Source organism: Ambystoma mexicanum, chromosome 12 (assembly GCF_040938575.1).
Source record: "Ambystoma mexicanum isolate Mex_15411 chromosome 12, UKY_AmexF1_1, whole genome shotgun sequence".
Lineage (NCBI taxonomy): Eukaryota > Metazoa > Chordata > Amphibia > Caudata > Ambystomatidae > Ambystoma > Ambystoma mexicanum.
The window spans coordinates 1,234,061,972-1,234,085,109 of NC_090936.1; the positions used below are offsets into that span (position 1 = coordinate 1,234,061,972).

Here is a 23,138-nt window from a genome sequence, read left to right on the forward strand (position 1 = left end):
AGTGGAGACTTCCGTTGAAGAGGAGTCTGGGCTTAAATTCTAGAAGTTTGCAAGGTGGCGAGCCGATCTGGGGATATTCTCCAGCATGGGGACTGGCATGGATTCACATGCTCATGAATATTCCCCGTCGTCAGGCTGGGAATCCTCGGTAAAGAAAAAACCAGTATCAGTTTCGTTTCTGATCTGTCTTTCGTAGTAATAACCAATCACTGATCTCTGCGTAATACTGACGAAACTGATACTGGTTTTTTCTTTACCGAGGATTCCCAGCCAATGACTGCCCTCTACCTAAGCCCCGCCTCTGGCAGCCATCTTCAGATTTTTACCGCACGTTCATGTGTTGGGATCCTCGTGCTATTGCTCTCGAGCGTTAGTGCTATTTTTTCACGGTTTTTTCTCAAAAACTTCGTTTTTTCGGTCAAAAGAGCCTCAAGCTCCACCGACTCTCTATCCGATCAACGGGGACCCATGTCGGATTCGTCTGCGCCCCTCAAGGGTGAAGATTCGTCGAGCCACGCTTTTGGAGGACTCCAGAAGTTTCTCAGGCCCGGTCATGGCCCAGGAGAAGGGAAGCTCGACGCCCGGAAAGCTGTTCAGGGTCTGCCCTGGATGCCAGCTTCAGAACGTCTTCAAGGAGGACGAACACTCTCTTTGTCTCTACTGCCTACATGAGGACAAGACGCACGTGGAGAAGGACTGTGCGTTTTGCGGCAACATGTCGGAGCGGACCATGAAGGACCGCCATCAACGTCTCGCCAACTGGCTAGAAGGGAAAAGCCCGTCCGGCGAGAAGAAGAAGAAGAAGAAGAAGAAATCCGAGCGGTCTTCTAAGACCTTTGAGGACGCCCCGGCGACGGGGGTCCAACATAAGGCCAAGCACCGCGAGTCCGCTGGCACCGGGAGCGCCGAACGGTCGGGCTCTACGGGCGCCAGGCAGGGCGCACCCTCCCCGGCACCATCAACCACGAGCCAACGCTCTGGGTCGGGTAAGAGGAAGGCCGAGCACCCGGCGAAGCTCCTGGAGAGGCCCCGGTCGAGCTCGAAGGCGGAGGGGGAGCGAGGCGGTGCCCCCCCCTCAAGGATAAGGCGGTGAGCGCACCTAAGGTGGTGAAGGCCTTAATCCATCCGGCCAAGCCCTCTATCGAAACTGTCGCGGCGGCCCTGGCTCAGCCTGTGCAGGCTACACCAGTGGTGGCGACCTCGGGGCTCAGAGTCTCCCTACCACCACGGAGGGAGTCCTCTTTTGTGCCCATCGATAGGACCCCCGTGAAATCCCCCGAGGGGAAGAGAAAGGGGGGGCAGGGCGTCGTCGTAGATTCGGCCTCAACCTCGGAGGAGGAACTGGTCGAGGTCTTAAGCCACGGCCTCTGCGTGGAAGAAGACCGACCCGTCGGGATGGATCCCGACGCAGGTGACGACGACATCGCCGAGGGTACCGACGGGGCCCCTGTTCGCCCGTCGGATTCCCCTCTGCCAGCGCCGCGAGACAACTCGGCGGCCATTTTGTTGGCTATACAGTCCTTATGCTCAGAGATAAGGACGAGACTACCGTTGCCGACGGAGGAACCTCTCCCGTCTGGGGACCCAGAACCGGGCCCTTCTGGTGTTCCCCCTACTAAGAAAAGAAGGATCCACCCTCCACCTCCTTTTCAGCCGTCGCGCCCCGTCCAGCCCTCCTCCCCGTCCACCCGAGGGGATGATACGGGGACTGACGCGGCGGCGACGGGTACGGACGACGAGGTATACGACGAGGATGTACCGTCATCGCCTCCCACCAGGGCTTCTCCGCCCGACGAGATTGGATCGTTCCACTCCATGATCACCAGGGCATCCGAGCTTTTCCAACTCTGCCCTGAGGAGAAGAAGAAGGAAGGTTTCCTTTATCAGCGACGCGAGGCCAAGAGGATAACGGTCCTCTCAGTGCCTCTATTGGACGACATTTGGGATTGAGGGCCTCACCCTCCTCAAGAACCCTTCCACGACGCCAGCTAGAAGAGACCGGTACGAGAAGAAGTACCGGGTTCCGGACACGGCCCCCCTGTGCCTCCGGGCGCAGCCTACCCCGGACTCCGACGTCTCAGCGGCGGCCAGGAAGAAAGCGGGGGGGTGCGGCCTCCACATCGACTTCCCCACCGGACGGTGAGGGAAAGAAATTGGACGCTATGGGACGCAGAGTCATCTCGTCGGCAGCGACGACGATTAAAGCGGCCAACGCCTTGGCTATCGTGGCCCGCTACGACAGGGAGCTTTGGTACAAACTGGCTCCCCTGCTGGACTTCCTGCCGGACGACAAGAGGACAGGGGCCCTGGAGATCCTGCAGGAAGGTGAGGTGGCTTCTGACCACGCCATTACCGTTGCGACGGACATCGCCGACACTGGGTTCCGCCAGTTGGGCAACGGCGTTTGCCTTAGGCGGCGTGGATGGCTCAAGGCTACGGACTTCCGTCAAGACGTTCAGACCAGAGTCCTGGACATGCCCTTCGATGGGAACAACCTGTTTGGGAAAACAGTGGACGATTCCCTTCAGGCCATTAAAGCGGACACTGAGACGGCCCGGGCCCTGGGAGTTTTGCAACAACGACGGACGCCCTTTCGGAGCAGCGGAGGCAAGGGCGCCTCCAAAGGTTCCGGCGGCGGTTTCTCCACCTACCGTCAAGCGGCCCGCTCGTCGTCTCAGGAGGCCTACAGAGGACGAGGCAAGTCTGGCGGACCCCGCCGTCGTCGCCAAGGAGGTCAAGGTGGCAAAGCCTCGTCGAAGCAGGATTGAACCGGCCGTGGGGTCGGGCCCCCACCGAAGCACCCCGGTGGGAGGCCGGCTGGCGAGCTTCGTCAGCATGTGGGAGTCCATCTCGCTGACCGTTGGGTGCTGGACGCCTTGGCCCGGGGCCACGCGCTCGAGTTCCAGAGACGGTGTCCGCGCATCCCCCCCGTGGCCAGGAAAGAACTTCACGTCCCTCAACTTCTCCTGGAGGTAAAAGCAATGCTCAGGAAGGGCGCCATCGAACTCGTCCCAAAGAGGCTTCGGGGCTCCGGAGTTTACTCGAGATACTTCCTCGTGAAGAAGAAGACTGGGGGATGGCGCCCCATACTGGACCTCCGACGTCTGAACAAGTTCATCAAGGCGCAGAAGTTCCGGATGGTCACCCTCCAGCACGTCCTGGGGCAGCTGGAGGAAGGAGACTTCCTGTCGTCGTTAGATTTGGAGGATGCCTACTTCCATATTCCCATCCTAAAGGGGCACCGAAAATTCCTCAGGTTTGTGGTCCAAGGGTGTCATTACCAGTTCAAAGCCCTCCCCTTCGGACTACGGTCGGCACCCAGGGTATTCACCAGGTGCCTCGCACCGGTGGCGGCGCAGCTGCGCCGCGAGGGGGTCCACGTCTACCCCTACCTGGACGACTGGCTCATCCGAGCCAAGACGGAGGAGCTCGCCGTGGTTCACACGGCAAGGACCGTCCAACTTCTCACGGACCTGGGATTCTCAGTGAACTACGCCAAATCCCACCTGGTACCCGCGCAAGACGCTCTGTTTCTGGGAGCGAGGCTCAACACAGTGTCCCTTCTGGCCTCCCCGTCGGAGGAGAGGACCAGGACCATCCTGGGCAAGGTGCAGCGGATGTTGGTGGCCGACGCGGCCAAGGTGAGGTCCATCAAGTCCCTCCTCGGAATGATGTCTTCCTGCATCTACCTCATTCCCATGTGCAGGCTCCGGATGCGCCCGTTGCAGGAGTTCCTGGACGCGCGCTGGATCCAAACGACGGGCAGCTTCGAGGAAAGGATCACACTCGACGAGAGTTTCCGACGAGCGATCCGGTGGTGGGGCACCCGCGCGCATCTGACGGCGGGCATGGACTTCCAGACCCCAGCCCACCAGGAGACAGTGACCACGGATGCCTCCCTGGAAGGGTGGGGAGCGCACACCGAAAATCTGCACGCAAGAGGCCTTTGGCTCCCGACGGAGAAATCCCTACATATCAACGTCCTGGAGCTCCGTGCAGTGTTTTGGGCCCTCAGGTCCTTCCTTCCGTCCCTCAAGGGCAAGGTGGTGAGGATCTTCACCGACAACACCACCACCATGTTTTACATCAGGAAACAGGGCGGAACCAGGTCCCCAGCACTGTCCAAGGAGGCGCAGGACCTGTGGCATTGGGCCGTCGCCCAAAGGATATTTCTGGTGCCGTTTCATCTGGCAGGGATAAAAAACACCATCGCCGACTCACTCAGCAGGGAGCTGCGCTCGTGCCACGAGTGGGAGCTATGGCAGGATCTAGTGGATCGCCTCTTCCGACGGTGGGGCACACCCCAGATCGACCTGTTCGCGACGGCGACGAACTCCAAGTGCCGGAGGTTCGCCAGCAGGTTTCCCCAGGCGAGGAGCATGGGCGATGCTTTCTTGTTCCCCTGGGAGGGCCTGTTCCTCTACGTGTTCCCTCCCTTGCCACTGCTAATCCGGCTCGTCAACCAGCTCAAGAGGTCACGGTGCAGGATGATCCTCGTCGCACCTGCGTGGCCGAGGCAGATATGGTTCCCGGACCTTCTTGACTTGACAGCGTCCCCGCCAATCAAGCTGCCGGTGGACGCGGATCTACTCTCCAGAGAAGGAGGCGCCATCCTCCACCACGACCCGAAATCGCTGAACTTGCAGGCCTGGCTCCTGCAGCGCTAGAGTTTGGAGGATACGACATACCGGCCGACTGCAGAGAGGTTCTTGCAAAGGCCAGGGCGTCCTCGACTCTTAAATGCTACGGACACAAATGGAAGAGGTTCTCTGTCTGGTGCCACGCACAGAAGATTAACCCTCTACGGATTACGGCCCCCCAAGTACTGCCGTACCTGCTGACGCTGGCCAAAGCTGGACTGGCACACGCGTCCATCAAGATTCATCTTGCTGCGATCTCCCGATACACCAGAACCACGGGGCGGACGTCTTTGTGGTCTCATCGTCTGGTGAAAGAGTTCATGAAGGGACTGTTCAGATCGTTCCCGCCGGTGAAGGCTCCGGCCCCGGCGTGGGAGCTCAACGTGGTGCTGACCAAGCTCATGGGACCTCCGTTCGAGCCTCTGAACTCAGCTCCGTTGAAATTTCTGTCGTGGAAAACAGCGTTTCTTGTGGCCATCACCTCCGCACGACGAGTGGGAGAGATCCAGGCCCTTTCCTGCAAGGCCCCGTACTTGACTTTTCACGACACGAGGGTAGTGCTCAGGACGCACCCCTCCTTCATGCCCAAGGTACCGTCGGACTTCCATCTCAACGAACCCTTGGTGTTGCCTGTGTTCTTCCCGTCGCCTTCGTCGCCGGCTGAGAGGACTCTGCACTCGCTGGATGTGGCTAGAGCGCTGAAGTTCTACGTGGACCGCACAAAGTGTTTTCGGAAGACGTCACAACTCTTTGTGAACTTTGGACCTGTCAATCAGGGGAAGGCTCTCTCGAAGGCTTCCATTTCCAGATGGCTCTCCGGCTGTATCACGTACTGTCACCGGTTGGCAAACCGACCGCTGCCTGGCCGTCCGAGAGCCCATTCCACCAGAGCGATCGCAGCTACCACGGCGTTCCTATCTGGTGTGCCCCTGCTGGACATATGCAGGGCTGCTACGTGGAGGTCGACGCACACCTTCACGAAATTCTACTGCGTCGACCGGGATTCCAGGGAGGAGTCCAGGGTCGGCCAAGCAGTGCTGCGCAACCTGTTCGCCTGAGGTGAGCCTGGTGAGGAGGTAAGATGCTTAATGTTGAGTTTGATGTGATGCTTAATGTTGAGCCTTTGCCACCTCCCGTGGTTGTGCATGTGTGTACTGCTATGTATTCTTTATTCATGAGCATGTGAATCCATGCCAGACCCCATGCTGGAGAAGGAACAAGTTACTTACCTGTAACTGTTGTTCTCCAGCATGGGTCTGGCATGGATTCACATGCGAACCCTCCCGCCTACCCCTCTGCGGCTCTTCACTTGGTCATAATGCCACTTCACGTGCTTCCAAATCTGAAGATGGCTGCCAGAGGCGGGGCTTAGGTAGAGGGCTGTCATTGGCTGTGGTCAGTATGACGCAGAGGTCAGTGATTGGTTATTACTACGAAAGACAGATCAGAAACGAAACTGATACTGGTTTTTTCTTTACCGAGGATTCCCAGCCTGACGACGGGGAATATTCATGAGCATGTGAATCCATGCCAGACCCATGCTGGAGAACAACAGTTACAGGTAAGTAACTTGTTCCTTATCCAACGTGTGTTTGAGGGAAGCATAAACCATACAAAGACAAATGAAAATCACCATGGCGAGTCACTAATCTGCTCCCTCCCTCTTTACATTCCGTCTTAACAATTCTTCTCTTCTATTTTTCAACACCCCTTCATTAAAAACATGACTTCCTTGACAGAACAACCTCTTCCCTCACCACCTATCATAGAAATGAGGCGGGAAGGTGAAACACAGATCTGCAGCCCTTCGCCTCGAGCTCAGCGTCCTACTTTCACACTAGTGCAATTGCTGACCTCTAAGCACCCACAGACTGTGTGCTTCCACACAACTAACATGGACAGTATACATTATTAGCCTCTGAACAGACCGCAGCTAAAGGAACATGACACATATCCTTTATCACACTCAAGCTCTCCAAAAAAGGATTTTGCAGGCCCCACATCTGTCAATCTAAACTGTTTCCCCATGTCGATGAATCTGAGCCTTTACTCATCGGTTTGCCCAAAAAAACCAACAATACCCCTTAGTTCCAGACATCTCTGATGAGCGCGTCTCATCTTTCTCTCCTCAAAGTGAATCAACCTTTTAATAGGCACAGCCTTGAACAGGGGTTCTAGGACGAAAATCCCCATTGTGGGTCCGATTGGTCTTCCCCCTCACACCTGATTCTCAACTTTTCTTGATCATTTCAATGACTTGCGCTTTCTGAGTGGAGGATCCATCTCCTTTGGCAGGTCCGTGGCACCGAAAGTTATTGATGGAGCTGCAAGTCCTTTGCAACCTGTGAGGGAAACCCCTAGCAAAATGGCCTTTTTAGCTGCTACTGGATTCAGAGGTCCGCTGATGGAATGTTCTGTGCTATAGTGTGGTGGAATTTGTCATTGGAGTCACTCAGGTTGCGCAGGTCACAAACAACCTCCTTAACTTTCTGCGGTCTTCCGTTCGTTTGTATCAGACAAAACTGTTGCTGCTACGCGACCAGTAAGGTCCCGCAGGTTGGATTTAATCATGGAGAGCTCTGTCTGCAACCCATCTACCGTCTTGTTCAGAGCTTCTATTGATCTTAGCCGTAACCTCCAAAACGTACCTGGAGTTGCTTGTGGTCATAGCCAGAAGGGATGTGCCAAGCAGTTTGGGCTGGACTGCCCCTTTTGAGGTGGGACCTAGGCTGATTTGCATTTGGTCTTTGCCCTTTTATAATGGCTTGGAAGGCTGACAAACAATGGTCTGGAGGGTTGCACAGAGCAATGCCAGAGGTTAGGATTAATTATATACCTTCCAGACATCACCTCTTTTGTTTTATTTGGGCTACATTCTAGCTGTGCTGTTCCAGATGCCGACAAACGTAGGCTCATCCAACTACTGCTGTGGGTTTAATGGGGCTTGCGCAGAAAACCTGAGCCGGACTGCTTGCATTACTGCTTCCCTGGTGGGACTGAATCTAGCACACATTTGTTTCTCCTCCGCCCGTTCTATAGCTGGTTCAAGCAGTTCTTGAGCAGGGGGGGTTAAGAATGAGGACTGCAGGGCTCCTTCTGCAGACTAGTTACAAGGCTGGCCAGTTTTCGAGTAGCAGATGGAAGTAACAGTTATGCTATGCTTCTTCCCATTGTAGAGCTGGTTCAAGCAGTTCTTGAGCAGGGGGATTAGGAACATGAGGACTTTCCAGGCTTCCTCTGCTGACTACATATGAGGGAGAGGGTTGTCTGTGCTACAGCCCCGTTTCTGAGTAGCACATGGAAGCAATGGCAGCTCTGCTTGGGCCTTAGGATGCAGGGTTAATTGGACACGCCAGTGTTGGTAGGGTAGTGCAGGGAGCAAGATGTGCACTCATCACTAGCCGTTGGGTAGTAATATTTGATTCTTCGCCAGTAAGAAAAGGTGTACTGTGTGCATGGATACAATTGAGGTGGCGAGTGACCTTTTTATGGCTGGCTGGTAGCTTGCAACTTGTTTTTTTGCCCCCTCAGGTAGTCACTTATTATTTTTAGTTTAATTATATTTGTATGTGATCCATTTTACAATTTTCTGTTCTTAGTGATTTCCTTGTATTTCTTGAAATTCTCTTTTTTAAATTTGTTTATTTATTAAACAGCGCACAGGAGCATACATGGTAACATTGCATATGCTACAGACAACATGTGAGACTTGAATCCCCCCTCCCCACACCCCCTGCGCCTCCTGAGCCTCATTCAGTTTGGCAAGGCGGCGAGGTGTCCCCCATATAGTGGAGAGCTCTTGCGATCAAGCGTGGCTTAAAGGTTAGCGCCAGATAGTTCTGGTCATAGTCTAGGATCGGGGCCCAAGTATCGGTGAATCGGTGGAGTCGGCCCGCCTTGGCTGCCGTGACCTTTTCGGCTATTAATATGTCCCAGAGTTTAATCTACCATAGGGGCATCCACAGTTTTCCAGGTGTGGGCTATCGTGATTTTGGCAGCCAACAAGAATTGAGTTATCAGCGTGGCTCCCTTCCCTGTTCTCGGGTAAGCGTCTGGGTGCGGGATCCCCAGGAGGACCTGCTCGGGTGTCAGCGGGATAATCACTTGGGTAATGTCTTTTATAGTAGCGAGACATTGGGTCCAAAACTCCCTTACCTTAGGGCAGGTCCACCACATGTGGAAGTAGGATCATGAGTGGCCGCAAAGATGCCAGCAGTGAGGGTGCAGGGCTTGTTGGAAATTATTAAGGCGCAAAGGGGGGTAAACACATCGCAGGAGCAGTTTATGGGCGCATTCCAGTTGGTAAAGCAGCGGGATGCCGTGCGCGTCCTAGTCCAGATGTCCACCCAAGTATGGTCCTTTATGGCATGACCTAGATCCGCCTCCCATTGGGACATGTAGGAGGGTTTGGAGTGGAGGGGGTCTTCTTGTAGTAGTTTTTAGAGGGCTGAGATCTTTGCCCGGGCAGGCAGGTCTGTCGCTGTGAGCTTTAAGGGAGGTAAGGAGTCGGATTGCAGCCTTTCGAGTCTGGTGATTGGAGCACCAGTGTCTTAGTTGGGCGTAGGCAAATCTGTCCGTTTCTGCTAGCCGGAAGGTGGTTTTGCATTGTTCGGAGGTGAGGGGGGAGTCCCATGCAAAGAGTTGTCCCAGCGTTTCAAGGCATCCTGCGACCCAGTTCCTGAAGTTCGCTGGATGAGCTCCTGGGGAGAAGGCTGGGTTGTGAAAAATTGGGGAGAGCGCGCTCAATTCATCTGGGACACCTCTATATCTGCGGGCCCACTCCCATGCCTTTATCGATTGTTTCATGGCCGTCAGCACATCTGGCCAGTTCCGGCGTAAGGCGTTGCGGAGAAAAATGGAGGATACAAAGAGGAAGGGGAAGGCGGGTTTTTCTATCTCCACCTACATTGGGCGACCTGAGGCCAGTCCCCACACTTGGAGGTATGTCAGCTGTGCTGCTATGTGGTATTTGCGAAGATCTGGAACCGCCAGCCCTCCCAGTCTTGCGCTGGCCAACATCGTTTTCCGATGAATTCTCGCTTTCTTGCCTTCCCAAATAAAGTCGATCATTTTCCTTTGGAGCTTCTGTATAGGGGGAAGAGGGATTGAGGCAGGAAGGGAGGCGCAGGCGTACAGAAAGCGAGGGAGAAGGTTCATTTTGCATGTCGTTATGCGGCCCAACAGGGAGATTTCCTGCAATCGCCAGTGAATGCGGTCTCTTTCCAATTCCTCGGAGTGGGGGAAAATTAGCTTGGTAAACTTTCGTTGGCTGCGTGGGGATCTCGACCCCCAGTTATGGGATTGCTTGGGTGCTCCATTGGAACAGGCTTTGCTTCTCCAGGGCGTCCCTCTCTTCTGGGCTCAGGCCCACTCCGAGGGCTATTGATTTTGAGCAGTTGATGGCGAATCCCGCTACCTCTCCGAAGCTCCGGAATTCCGTCAGGGCCGCCCTCGGGGAGTTTTTGATGTTTGTGGTGGTTAGCAAAACATTGTCTGCGTAGAGGCCAATCTAGTGTTGTATGGCGCCTACCCTCGGGCCGCTGATCTGCAGGTTGGCCCGAACTCATTGGGCCAACTGCTCCATAGCCAGGGCGAAAAGCAGGGGGGGGACAGTGGGCATCCCTGTCTCGTTCCGCAAGTAAGAGGGATAGGGTCCGACAGGCGGCTGTTAATTCTGAGCTGGGTTTTGGGGGCTTGATAGTTCGCTAGGATCATTTTCCTGAAGGTTGGGCTAAAGCTGAAGGCTTCGAGGGTAAGGGTCAGGTATGGCCAGTCCACCTTGTCAAAGCCTTTGGTCGCATCCAGGGCGAGTAAGGCCAGCTGTTGAGACTTCTGCATGGCTACCTCTATGAGGTCCAGTGCCCTGCGGATGTTATCTTTCGTCGAGCGGTGGCTAATAAAGCCGAGTTTGGTCTGGGTCTATGATGTTCGGCAGGACTGGTGCGAGGCGGTTAGCCAGAATCTTGGAATAAATATTGGTGTCCAAGTTTAGCAGAGAGATGGGTCTGTACGAGCTGTTCTCCTGGGGGTCCTTTCCAGGCTTAAGGATGAGGACAGTGATGGATTCCTGCATGTTTGGAGTGACCGTTCCTGTAGCCGCAAATGAATTGAAGAGGCGGGTCAAGGGTGCCAGTTGGGGGTGGAAGACTTTATAAAAGCGGGTGGTGAATCCGTCCGGGCCAGGGGCCCTAGGCTTCAGGCTTTTTATAGCTTCTGACACCTCCTCGTTCGTGATGGGCGTTTCAAGCTCTTTTTTAACCTCCGGGTTCAGGCACGGGAGGGCCGCCTTCTGGATGTAGGCGCGCTGCTCATCTAGGTCCCTCGGGACCGCCGTCATAATTTCAGATTGGTGGGCGACTGCTAGTCGTATTTTCTCTTGGTCCGCATAGTGGACTGTCCCCTGTGGGTTGCGAAGCCCTAGGATCGATCTCCGGGTCTTCTCCATAGCCAGCTTACTGACCAGCAGCTTGTTGGCTTTGTTATTGTGGACATAATACCATTGTTTGGTTCTAGTAAGCAGGCTTGCAGTGGTATCGGCATAGTGTGCCTCAAGCCTATTCCTCGCCATCTGTAAGGCTTTGTAAGATTTCGGGGACCAGCCCTTCCGCTTGTGGATAGCTTTGGCTGCGCAGACTTCGGCCTCCAGGGTGAATCGCCTTCTGTTTGTGAAACGTGGCACCTTGGGCAATCACTTCCCCTCTAAGCATGGCTTTCATGGCGTCCCAGGTATTAGCTGGGGAAGTGTCCTCGTTGCGATTTTCAGCAAAGAAGTTTTTAATTGTCCTGGCGATCGCATCTCTGTCATATCCCTCAGTATAGGGTCATACAGGCTCCATTGGCGGCGAGGAGGGGGGTCCGGGTCATGGGCTCGGAGGGAGAGCGAGACTGGGGCATAGTCCGAGAGGATCTGGGGGCCAATCGTGACGTTGTTCGTGAAGGCCAGGATCTGGGGAGAGGCCAGCACCAGGTCGATTCTGGAGAAAGTGCGGTGTACGTATGAGTAAAAGGTGAAGTCTTTCTCCTCTGGGTACAGTACCCTCCAGGTATCGACGATGTTAAGCATGCAAAACAAGTGGAGCAAGGCCGCAGCCAGCTTCTGATCCTTGGAGGTTCGGGAGTGAGATCCGTCTTTGAGGGGATCCGGGGGCCCCGTTGAAATCACCCCCGATGACGAGTTGTCCCTCAGTGAACGGGAGGAGGATCTCCTCCAGGTCTTGGTAGAACCCTTCTTGGAGCTCATTCGGGACGTAAGCTGAGACAAGGGTGTAGAGTTGGCCGATAATGGTGCATTTGACTGCCACAAAGCGACCCTCTTGGCATCGCAATACGTCGAGGGTCTGGGGGTTCAAGTCTGCAGCGAAGAGAATGGCGGTACCTCCCTTTTTTGTACCATTGGATGCTAAGAATTGCGTGGGGACAAGTCTGCTGGAATTAGTTGTTTCCTGTAGGAAAGCGATTGAGGTTCCGTCGGTTTGCAGCCTGTGTAAGATAGATGTCCTCTTCGGGGGGGGAGTTCCAGCCCCTGAGATTTAGAGTGGCGAGTTTCAGTTTTAGGTGCGGGGGCTGGCCTTCCGAGGTCATTTGCCGTGGGGGGGGATTGGGAGGTAGCTAGGTTAGCCATAGCTGCGAGGTGCCAGCGAATTTGGAGCTCCTGTGGCTGATGGTTTTTAGTAATAGTCTCCAAAGGGAGATCCGAACTTCCAACTTTGGCCTCCAGCGGGAGGACCTAATTGTGGCCGGGGGGACCGATTGAAAACTGTCGGTGGGTCCACTGGCCGCCCAGGCCGTCAACGGTCAACCTGGGCAACATGGTTGAGGTTTTCTCCAAGGGTAATACGATGACATCCACCTTGGAGGAGGGTATAGGCCGCACGGGGTCCGCGGCGGGCTTGAGGGACTATAGATAGTTCCAGTGCGTTGCAATCCTCAGGGGAGACATGAGCCATCATCTGGGTTTGCGGGCTCTCTGCACCCGTGACCAGGGGGTCCGTCTTGGCTTGGGGGAGCCCGTCTCCAGGGCAAGATCCGCCCGGGGTGGGAGTGAAGGCCCCGGGGGAGTCTAGCCACAGAATGTATGCCGCGTCATCAAGGTGGCTGATGGTGCGAGGAGTGCCTTTGTATGAAAATTATAGCACCGTGGGAAACAACCATTGATAACAAATCTGCTGGTCTTGAAGAAAGAGAGTGAGGGGACGGAGCATTCTGCGTTTTTTGGAGGGTTAGAGGGGATAGATCCTTTAAGATTTGGGGTGGGGATCTCTGCAAGGAGAGTTCGTCCTTTGAACGGCCTATCGCAGAGATGGCCTCCTTGGTGGTGAAAAAGTGGACTCTTGTGATGATATCTGGAGGGGTGTCTGTTTCGGATCCCCGACGGGGACGCATCGTGTCAAGTAGGAGTTGCGTTTCGTCCAAGTCCGGCAGTAGTTATTGAAAGAGGGTGCTTATGTATTCAGGAAGCTCCTTATCCTAGATTGATGAGGGCACCCCTCGAATGCGTAGATTGTTGCGCCGGGAGCTGTTTTCCATATCTTCTTGCTTGAATTCAAGGATTTCGGTACTATCCATTAGTGTCTGGATGGTGCATTGCATCTCTGTGAGCGAGTTGGAGTGGTCCACTGCCAGTTCCTCAAACCCCACTATTCGATGCTCAATCTTGTCAACCCGTTGTTCTGTTTGTTCCGGTTTGGCTGTGAGTTCCGTCATGCAGGTCCGAAATTCCGCTTTAATATCTGACATGAAGGCCTGGAGATGCTCCTTGGTGGCGAGCGTTTCCTTCTCGTCGGAGGCCTTCTGAGGAGTTAGTTTGGGGGGGTCAGTTTTCTTCCCCTTCTCCGGGGCCAGCAGCATGGTGGTTATGTCGGTGGACCTCGATGACTTCACTGCTTTGGTCATGGTTTTGGGGGAAAAGCAATGGCTTCTGAGAGTTGGTCCAGCGTGGGGGGGATTGTATTCACTGTCAGGGGCCACAGGAACCTGAGGTGGTGGTAGCAAAGAGTGGAGTGGGCCGGGGCGCCCCAGGAGGTTATGCAAACAGGAGGGGCAGGAGTGCCTTTGCGGGGTGGTGGTAGTGCCGTGATGACAAGCCACACAGGGTAAGAAGAGAGAGGCATCTGGCCCCTCCACCGCAGCCAGGATCCAGGACAATGAAATGGAGGCGGCTCTGTTCAGCTGGTGAGTGGTGATGGTGGGCAGGGGCGCCCCATGAAGCTGCAGGGGCACCAGGTCCACCGCTGGGGAGGCAATTGCCGGGGGGTCATGGCGTGAGTGACCCGGAGCATGGGAGCCTGAGAACCACAGTCAGTGGGGGGGGGGAGAGATCCGGTGAGCCTCAGAGATAGCGGCGCGGCTCCAGGATCAAGCACCCCCGGGAGAAGCCAATAGCGGGTGCCGGTGGGGTGAAGCCACAGGGCGCAGGAGAAGCCCCAGTTCATGTGGGGTGGGAGGCTGAGCCCCCACAGGCTCAGGGCCAAATGGAATGGAGCACACCTCACTCAATGGGGCCAGAGGCGCTCACGTGGAGTGTGGTCCGATCTCAGGGCGCCGGCCGCGCAAGAGATGATGGCTGGGGAGCCCTCCTCCAGAAGGGTCCCCTGTAGCTGCAAGCACGTTGCATCCACCGACTAAGGGCGCCGGGTGCCGGGCCCACCGGAGCTCGAAGTGCAGGGAGAGCCACCTGGGAGTAGGCCAAAGCAGCCGCCGGGAGCCCCCGCGCCAACAGGCCCAGGCGAAGGGGGAGGATGAAATGCTGCAGCTCCTGGCGTTGGGGTAGGAGGGGTACAGAGCGGTCGCAGGACCTGGCAGCTGCTAGTCGTGTGCCCCGTGAGGATGGAGGATGGGGGGAGACGGAAGGCATTACGAGTGCAATGCTATTGCAAGCTGGAGACAAGCCGCCCCCGCTTCCCCCCCCCCCCCGCATCGGGTCAAGGCTCGCAGAAGAGCGCCAACCGGCCGCGGCGGTGAGGAGCCCTGGTCACGGCCGCCATCTTGAATCGTGGCGGGGAACACCATAGAAAAGTTCCCACGCCGCCTTTTCGGCCACTCCGCCGCGTTAGGTGCCCGGAATGCAGCAACGGGTGCAGGAGTTGTTCCACTAAAGTCCCCCTCCAGGAGACAGCAACAGCATAGCGGGAACCGGCTAAATATCAATCAGAGCCGCGGACCCCAACGGAGGCCATCAATGGAGCAGCCTCATCCGCGGCGCTCCAGGCCACGCCCTCAACATTCTTTTTATCCCTTAATAATGGATTTCTCATGACTTCAGTATAGAATTGTAGATACTTGGATCATAAACACCTAAATAACAGAATAAAAGCTGCATGCTTCTGTGTCTAGATGTATTTAAATGTGCCTTTTAGTATGTACATAATGTATAAACTGCAACCTAGCTGGGAACCAACAGTGCACTGTACAAAGGCGACACAACAAGGGGGCTAAAAGTCGGTTGTAGGGGTGGCATTAGAGCTGGTATGGATAAAGTGAGCAGGGGATGGAATGGGTACTCCAGAGGAATAAAAATAGGGTTGAGAGGAACCATCTGTGATTAGTGTCTTCAGGTCCTGCCTGAAGTGTGTGATGGAGGAGGCCTGTCTTATCTTTCCTAATAACTTGTTATAGAGGCAGGGCGCATAGCAGGTGAAAAGGCCTGTTTCATGGTTTTTGATTGTGATTGCTTTGTAGTTGGCGCAGGCAGTCTGGAATGTCATAATGCTTGAAGGGGTAGCCAGTGTAGCTCTTTGAGGAGGAGGGTGATGTGGTTCTTACTACTCTGAGGTGCACTGCAGCTTGCTGGGTGGCGTTTAGAGGGCCCACGTTGGCATCTGAGACTCCTGTGAGTAGGGTGTTGCCCCCATGCAGGAGATGACTAGGGCTTGGACAACTGTTTTACTTATGAGCAGCGCAATCTAGTACTATGCTGTTTAGGTCTTCATGGCAATGTGTGGTTTGAATGAGTTATCGATAGTAAAGCTGCAAGATTTTGCACTGGATGAGTTGAGGCATGAGTCGATTGAGCTTCAGATCAGTCGGCCCCCTTTTTTTTTTTTTTTTAAACCTTATTTATTTAGCTTGACAACGCGCAAACAAACAAGAAACGTGCACGGTATGAAAGCAAGATACAATCATATATAGTGAATACAATACAATACTGGTACATAGTGGGTATATCACACACATTAATGAGTCCGGGGTCCAGGTGATATCACAGATAGAGGGTTGAAGAGTCACCGCTCACGGGGTGGCCACAGGAGAGGGGAGGGCGGGGACGGAAGATTCAGCATCCAAGTCTGTGTTCATAGTAGACATATAGCTGCGGAACTTCCACCAGATATCCCTTGGCCTCGAGTGTAGATGTTGCAGAGTACCCCAGGCCTCTTCAGTATCTGACGCCCAAGTGACCGCCCTGAGCCACTGTGTATACGTGGGTGCTCCAGGTCGGAGCCAGTTCATTAAGATGCAGCGTACAGCTAACAGCATTCAGAGGCCCGCTAGCTTCCTGGAATCGCGCCCTAATTGAGGGAAGTCATGGAAAAGGCATCGTGAAGGGGTTGGGTCTGTAGTGTGATCTAGTATAATAGACAATGTGGAACATATTTCGGTCCAGAATTGTCAGCCGTGGGCAGAACCAAATCATATGGATATATGCAGTCCGATTGGAGCCACATCTAGGGCAGCTGGAGGAGAGCCCACTGAACATGTGGTGCAGTCTACTCTGGGTGTGGTGATATCTGTGCAACACGTTGAATTGTATTAGTTTGAATCGAGAGTTGAAGGATACATTATGGGTGCATGCACACATACGGGACCAGCGCTCGCCAGTTATCTCCACCCCAAGGTCTTCCTCCCACCTGTGTTTCAGCGCAGTGAATGAGGGGGCAGCTCTGGTTTGCAGCAGGGTATAAAGCCTAGACACTTTCCCCCTCGGAGTCGAAGGAGCACAGCTCCGCAATTATGGGTTCGTCAGGTGGTACTGTAGGGAAGTTGGGGTACTTAGTTTTGAGACTTTTCCGGAGAGAAGAGTATTGCAACCATGCTGATGGTCTCTGTCTCAGGGAGATTGGGAGATCTGACCATTCAAGAAAGTTACCCTGTACATAAACATCTCGGAGCGCCATGAATCCTGCGTCGGCCCACCGGGACACGATAGACTGTGGGACGCGCGGGACATCTGGGAGGAAGTTCCAGAGCGGCAGGTCCCCGTGGAAGGGCTGGGGTGTATCTAGTAGTTTTCAGATTTTGGAAAGGGCAAGAGATGTATTATGTATAGATGTATTAGCAACCGGATCTGCCAACCCGGGGTCTGCCGGCGCGCGTTTGAGAACGAGAGAGCGAATATCCCGATCACTGTCGGCCTCTCTAACCTAACATGAGGGGGAGGGTCTGTGGTGTTAAACCAATGGGAAGCAAATTGGGATTGTGCTACCAACCAGAACCTAGGGAAGTCCGGGCCGCAAAATCCACCGTACTCCATAGGGGTGGTCAGTGTCTCGTCATGTTGCGGTGATGTATGGTAATGGCAGAATTAAGTGCGGCGAGTCCCTACGTGAATTAGACCTCTCTTTGTGCCTCCGTTAAGAACTTGATAAATTCCCATACTTACTTCACTGGCGGGACGTTATTCACATTTCAAAGCACTCCTATTTGCCAGGATATGTTTACAGACCGGAGCATACGACGTCTGGGGCATCTGACCGAAGACAAGGTGACTCTTGCCACAGAATTTGCGATCCACTCTGGCAGCCGGTAATTGCCCTTAAAGAAATATCCATTAACCGGATGTGTTATTCGCAGACTTTTTCTCACTTTTTCTAGAGAAACAAATCAATGATGTTCCATATGCATCACACACAAGACTCTTTATGAAAAAATATGTTGTCCTGAAGATGGCCGTAATACTCACCTTTGAATGGGTACTTGAGAAAATGTCCAATTCACTTTTTGGCCGAAACATGTTGACACGCTACCTCTCAAAAAATGTCTAAATATAGTAGTTTCATACCGTTTTTTGTGTGAAAGTAGTGTTTACTGTGTCACCCACTTTCTCTTCCTTTCTGTATGTTATTTAATATATATGTATTTTGTGTACCACTAAGATGTATTGATGTCTGAATACGCCTTTTTAAACATTTATATTATTAAAATTATCCTGTTTTTGCTATTTACGTTGCATATGCTTTTTTCTGTTGTTGGAGCCATTTGTGGCTGCATAAATAAACACTGTACAATGCTATGTACATGTTAAAATCTGCGTGACAAAAACTCCAATCTCTAACTCCTAGTTTTTCAGTAGAGAGGGTTAATCAATTCTCTGCTTTTGCACCCAATTTTTTCATGATACTGTCCCATTTGAGAATTGCTCCCCCGTTAACAAAAAATCGGGACTTAATCTAATCATTTTATACTTGTGATGATGTGGCCAGTGTTCCATCGTGTCTCTCTATCGCCGGTATGTTGGGGGGGCTCCGAATTCTCAGCGTATTAGCCTGGCTAACATTCGACCTGGTCGTTCTCCCTCACTGTATTTCCTTACCAGATAGGAACTGTCTAAAAATGTAACCTCCCGTTCGGCCAGACTACGGAATGTGTCAAGCTCTGAACCCAACAACGCTAAGGTCTCGGGGGGATTGATCTAGTTCATATTGGGCCTCAAGGGTAGCTAGGGTCAACTCGCTTCTCGTGATATCCAAGCGGATCCCTTTCAGGATACCACTTCCCTTTGAGATGGTGGTACCCCTGATGTATGCTTTAAAGGATTCCCAGAGGGTAGCTTGTGATGAGACAGAATTATCGTTAAATTCAAAAAATTCCTCGATGGAGGATTCAAGTTCAGAGCTAAAGACCGGATCAAGTAGGGAATGAGGCCTCATTTTCCATTGTTTAATTCTATCGTAGTCCTGACCCCAGTTCAGAGAGATGACCACTGGCGAGTGGTCAGAGAGAGTTCTAGGGAGAATCGACAGGTGGGAAAGGTTCCTTATCAATATGTCCGATATGAGCGACCTGTCAATCCTAGAATGTGAGTCGTGCACTGAGGAATAGTAGGAGTATGTTCGCGAGTCGGGGTACATGAGCCGCCACGCGTCCACAAGCGAGGGAGCATTGTCAGGATAGAATGGGCTGCCCTGGAGAGCTGACGGGGTTTAGAGCCTGATCTATCAAGGTTGATGTCCAGTATTGTATTGAAATCACTGCCCCATATTAGGACCGTAGATGTTTAATACGGCCACCTCTTTGTTTTGCAGGGTGCCTAGGGTCAGTACATATCTCCCCTGTGGGTCTACCCTTGAATGACTGCAAGTAAATTTAAGGCTTCTATGGATCAGAGTCATCACACCTCGACTCTGCGTGGAGTAATTGGTATAGAACCTCTGGGGCCCCCACTGTTTAGCAAACTTCTCACATTGTTCAGAGCGGGCGTGAGTCTCCTGCAAACACAGGATTTTAACGCCATGGCGTTCAGCATGAAGTTGTATCTACTGCATCTTTTTATGATTACCTAGACCCCGTACATTCCAGCTCATGAAGGTTAGGCTATTATCCCCCATTTGTATGGAGACATTGGTTAAACTCGAATTCCCGGCAGAGTGGTGGCCAATGCCGACCTAACTGAGGCGGCCATATCCCCCCACCAGTATGACTATAACCTGATATTGCTACATGTGCGGTATCTCTCACGGTTGTCAAGCCTTTTTTAACATAACTTCCAACCCCTCCCCCAAACAGAGGAATGACAACCCAGCACAATCATAACAACCAGATCAACGGCATCAACGCCTGGGGGCCTGATAGCTGGCCTGGCGGTAATGCTCCAGAGTGGGGGATGTATAAGGGTATTTGCAGTTCTAAGCAAAGTGAACCAGTGTGACTAGGAAGGAACATGTTGATTGAGGATCAGCAGACTAATAGAAACAAGTTCAACTATTAATGCTCTCCTGGGAAACACAAAAGCAACTTATGCGCACAGCCGTGTACAGGCCTATTACTGGGCAAGAGCTTAATTGGCAAAAACAGAGCAATAATCAAAGCCACAACAATGGGGGGAGAATCAACCAGGGAAATGTTCATCGATGAATTTTGAGGCCTCTTCTGGAATTGTAAAGAAGACGATTGATTGGAGTGTTCGATTCTCAGCTTGGCAGGGTATAGCATGGAGTATTTGACCCCTAAATCTCGGAATCTCTTTTTGACTGCCAAAAAGGTTTCTCGCTCCTGTTGCACCGCTACAGAGAAGTCCAGTTAAAGATGGATCCTTGCCGCCCCAAGATGTAGCTCCCCCTGGACTCTAGCTGCCCTCAGGAGGGCATCACAATCCCAAAAATGTAAGATTCTGGCTATGATTGGACGTGGAGGCGCGCCAGGTCTGGGCTTCGCAGTTAAGGAATGATGGGCTCTTTCCACTGCAAATTGTGGTGAAAGTTTCAGTGACTCCAGAAGTGTTAGAAGAATGCGCTCCACGTAGTCTTCCATGGGCTCCTTGATAATGTCCTCGGGCACTCCGACTAAACGCAGTTTATTACGTCTTGACTGAGATTCGAGATCCTCATGCTTTTTTTCCACTGCTAGTACCCGATTGGAGAGCAAGGAGACTGTATCCCACAGAGTGCCTAGAAGATCATCCTCGGCAGCACTCACCCTCGTTTCAATCTCAACCACCGGCCATCGGTCTTCTCGATGTGTGCTTTGATGGATGAAATGGTGCCGTTCATATCGTCGAGTTTGGTGTGCAAAGTGGTAAACCCTTTGTGAATATACTCCTGCATCTTCTGCGAATCATCGGGGGCCGGTGGGGCTGATGTGGTGGGTGCGTCCTCCAGTGTTTCTCCCGTCGACTTAGCTCTTTGAATATGTTCGAAAAAACTCGGACTCTGTTTTTTTCCCCGTACCAGTTCCTTTAGTCATGGTGTCAGCCAAGGAGGATCCTGGAAGTATGGGTGGTTAGAGTGTGCAGGAGTCCTGTTGGGTCGTAGAGTGCAACAGGGTAGCTGATAGCAGGCTGTTCGGATGTCTTACATGTCCGTAGTGGACTCTCACCGACAAGTTATGTCTTCAACGCAACTTAGGGCTTGTGGATGTGCCCCAAAGAGGTTGTGTCTCCATCCTACATGTCTGTGGCTTCGATCCAGCTACTAGCGTTAAAAGTTCTGTTGATCCAGACCTGTGACAGTGGTATCACATGGTTACCCAGAGGGAGTACCACGCTGATCCCTTGCGCCAAAGGCGGTGCCCCAGGGGCCAAATGTGTGCGGGGGTGTGCCGGGGGTAGTCCAGGATAGTACCAACAGACGAGGCCCAACCTGTGGCCGCCTCCCGCCGAGTGTCAGGACAGGGGTGCGGATTATACAGTGGGAGACTTGAGTTCCGCCGCTCAGGGCAGCCAGCCGCTAGTATCAGTGGGTGTCAATGGGGGCAATTTCCCCCTAGCATCAGTTAAGGGGTTGATCAGCCGAGCGTGGGAGTTGCCCCAAGTAGAATGCATGGAGCAAATGGTGTATTTAGCTGCTTAAGTTCCCTGTACATTATCCACCTCCCAGTTGGGCATGAGAAGGAGCAAGGGGCCTCCAGGGCAGCAGGTGTAGGTGCCGCTGCAGTAAAGGCGCAAGTCGCCCGGACCCCACAGCCCCCTCATGTGTCCTACCGTCACTCCAGTCTCGTGGGGCTGCAGGCGGCGGGGGGCCGGGGGACCAGCGCACCGTTATGGGCTCCACGGCAGCGCAGTGGTCCTCCTGCAACACACAGCCCCCGCCGTGTCCGTCAGCCGGGTTATCGGTGAAGAGTGGTGCCGTGCTCCAGGCAGGCGGGGGCCCAGCAGTCCTCGGTCTGTCCCCCACAGCAGCACCCCACAGGCCGCAATCCGGTCCTGCTCAGGCATCTCCAGAGCGCACTTGGCTGCAAGATGTCCGCCATGCGCACGATCGGGGAAGAGTCGCCCCTCCCCCCGCACACCACAGAGCAGCCGGGCAGGCCGTGCTTCCTTGAGCCGCTGCTTGGGGAGAGTCAGACGTTTCTCACGCTGGTCTGATCGCGGCCATATCTCCCAAGTCTCCGGATGTTATGTTCTGCAAGTCGGCAGGAATGGGCAGCGGAGGTCGTTCCCAGGTCGCAGCAAGGTGGGAAGTTTTTTCTGTGCCAAGACGGTTATTTTTACAGAAGAATTTTCTCCAGTCCGGAGCTCGGCACTCAGGCTGTCATTTCCATCAAGCGCAACAGCGTCCCCCAGTCAGCCCCTTCTGGACTTGGGAATGCTTACTGGGGTTTTCTAGGAGAATGAATTTCGCCTTTGTTGGGTTGAGTTTTCAGTAGTTGCTTGACATCCATGCAATTGATCTTTAGGTAAAGCTGTGTCATTTGTGTAGTGCTGTATCCTGATATCTGTGTTGGCACATCGTTCCCCAGAGGTTGCATGTAGAGTTGAAGATAAGGGACAGGATAGAACTTTGTGGAACTCTGCAGGTTGCCAGGCAGTCCTGGGGATCTAGTGGGGCCCACCTGAACGAGTTGGTCTCTGTTGTACAGGTATAAGCAAAGCACTGCAGGGCTGCTTCGTTAAAGCCCATGCACATGGAGAGGCTGTTCAGGAGGGCTTCATGGGCAACAGTATCATAGGCAGCAGAGAGTTTGAGGACAGCGACTAAGCAGGGGGTCCTCTTTGACCAGGATGTGTGGAGTGTCATTGATAATTGGGGCTATAGTTGGCCAGGCTATCTATCTGGGTCGCGCGTGGGTTTCTTCAGCAGGGGGAGGATCTGTTCTGTTTTCATTGCATCTGAGAAGGTTCCTTGTGTGAGCGCTGTGTTGATGACTTTGAGAAGTTGAGTGTTTCACCTTTGATTACCTTCACAATGGAAGAGGGTAAAATGTTGTCTTTATAATTGGGATGTTTGAGGGCTGCGAGAGTGTTGGTCAAGTCTTCTGGTGTAATTGTCCTGAATTTTCTCCCTCTTGATACGTTGCAAGCTGGATTGTGCAAGATGTCTGTGGTGTATTTGCAGCCTTCAGAAGCGATATTGATATCTTTCCATATGTTTTCTCTTCATTCAATTCTAGATTTAGTCCCTTCAATTATGGGCAACTTGCTCAATCCTGATGCCATCTTCTCCAACAATGAGATGAGTCTGTCAGATATTGAAGTCTACGGCTTTGATTATGATTACACGTTGGCGTTTTATTCCAAAGATCTGCACACGCTGATTTTTAACACTGCGCGAGACCTTCTGATCGCTGAACACAAAGTAAGTGCTTACTGTGTCTTTATTCTTCGTTGCACATGATGCCTGCAGAAGTAGGGTGTGGCAGCATGTAAAGAGGACAACCGAAAAAACATTGCTGCACATATATACAATATTCTATTGAGCCCGCATTTATAGGATTGCATATACACATTTACCACCAAAAATCACAACTATTGAATTGGGGTACAGCTACAATGGAGAGGACATGGGAGTAGGTACAGGTTGGGAATGTTCCATTATATACCTACCCATTGACTGGCCATGGCCAGACTAA

General features: G+C 53.1%; 1 protein-coding gene across 3 annotated transcripts in view; it reads left to right on the forward strand.

Annotated features, from left to right (window-relative positions):
• The window catches only part of NT5DC3 (5'-nucleotidase domain containing 3), a 1,183,405-nt gene that overhangs the window by 152,839 nt on the left and 1,007,428 nt on the right, over positions 1-23,138 (forward strand). For all 3 annotated transcript variants that reach the window (XM_069629921.1, XM_069629920.1, XM_069629922.1), the window contains exon 2: positions 22,680-22,864. In XM_069629921.1, coding sequence (XP_069486022.1) covers positions 22,680-22,864 — 185 coding nt within the window. The remainder of the gene's footprint in view (positions 1-22,679; positions 22,865-23,138) is intronic.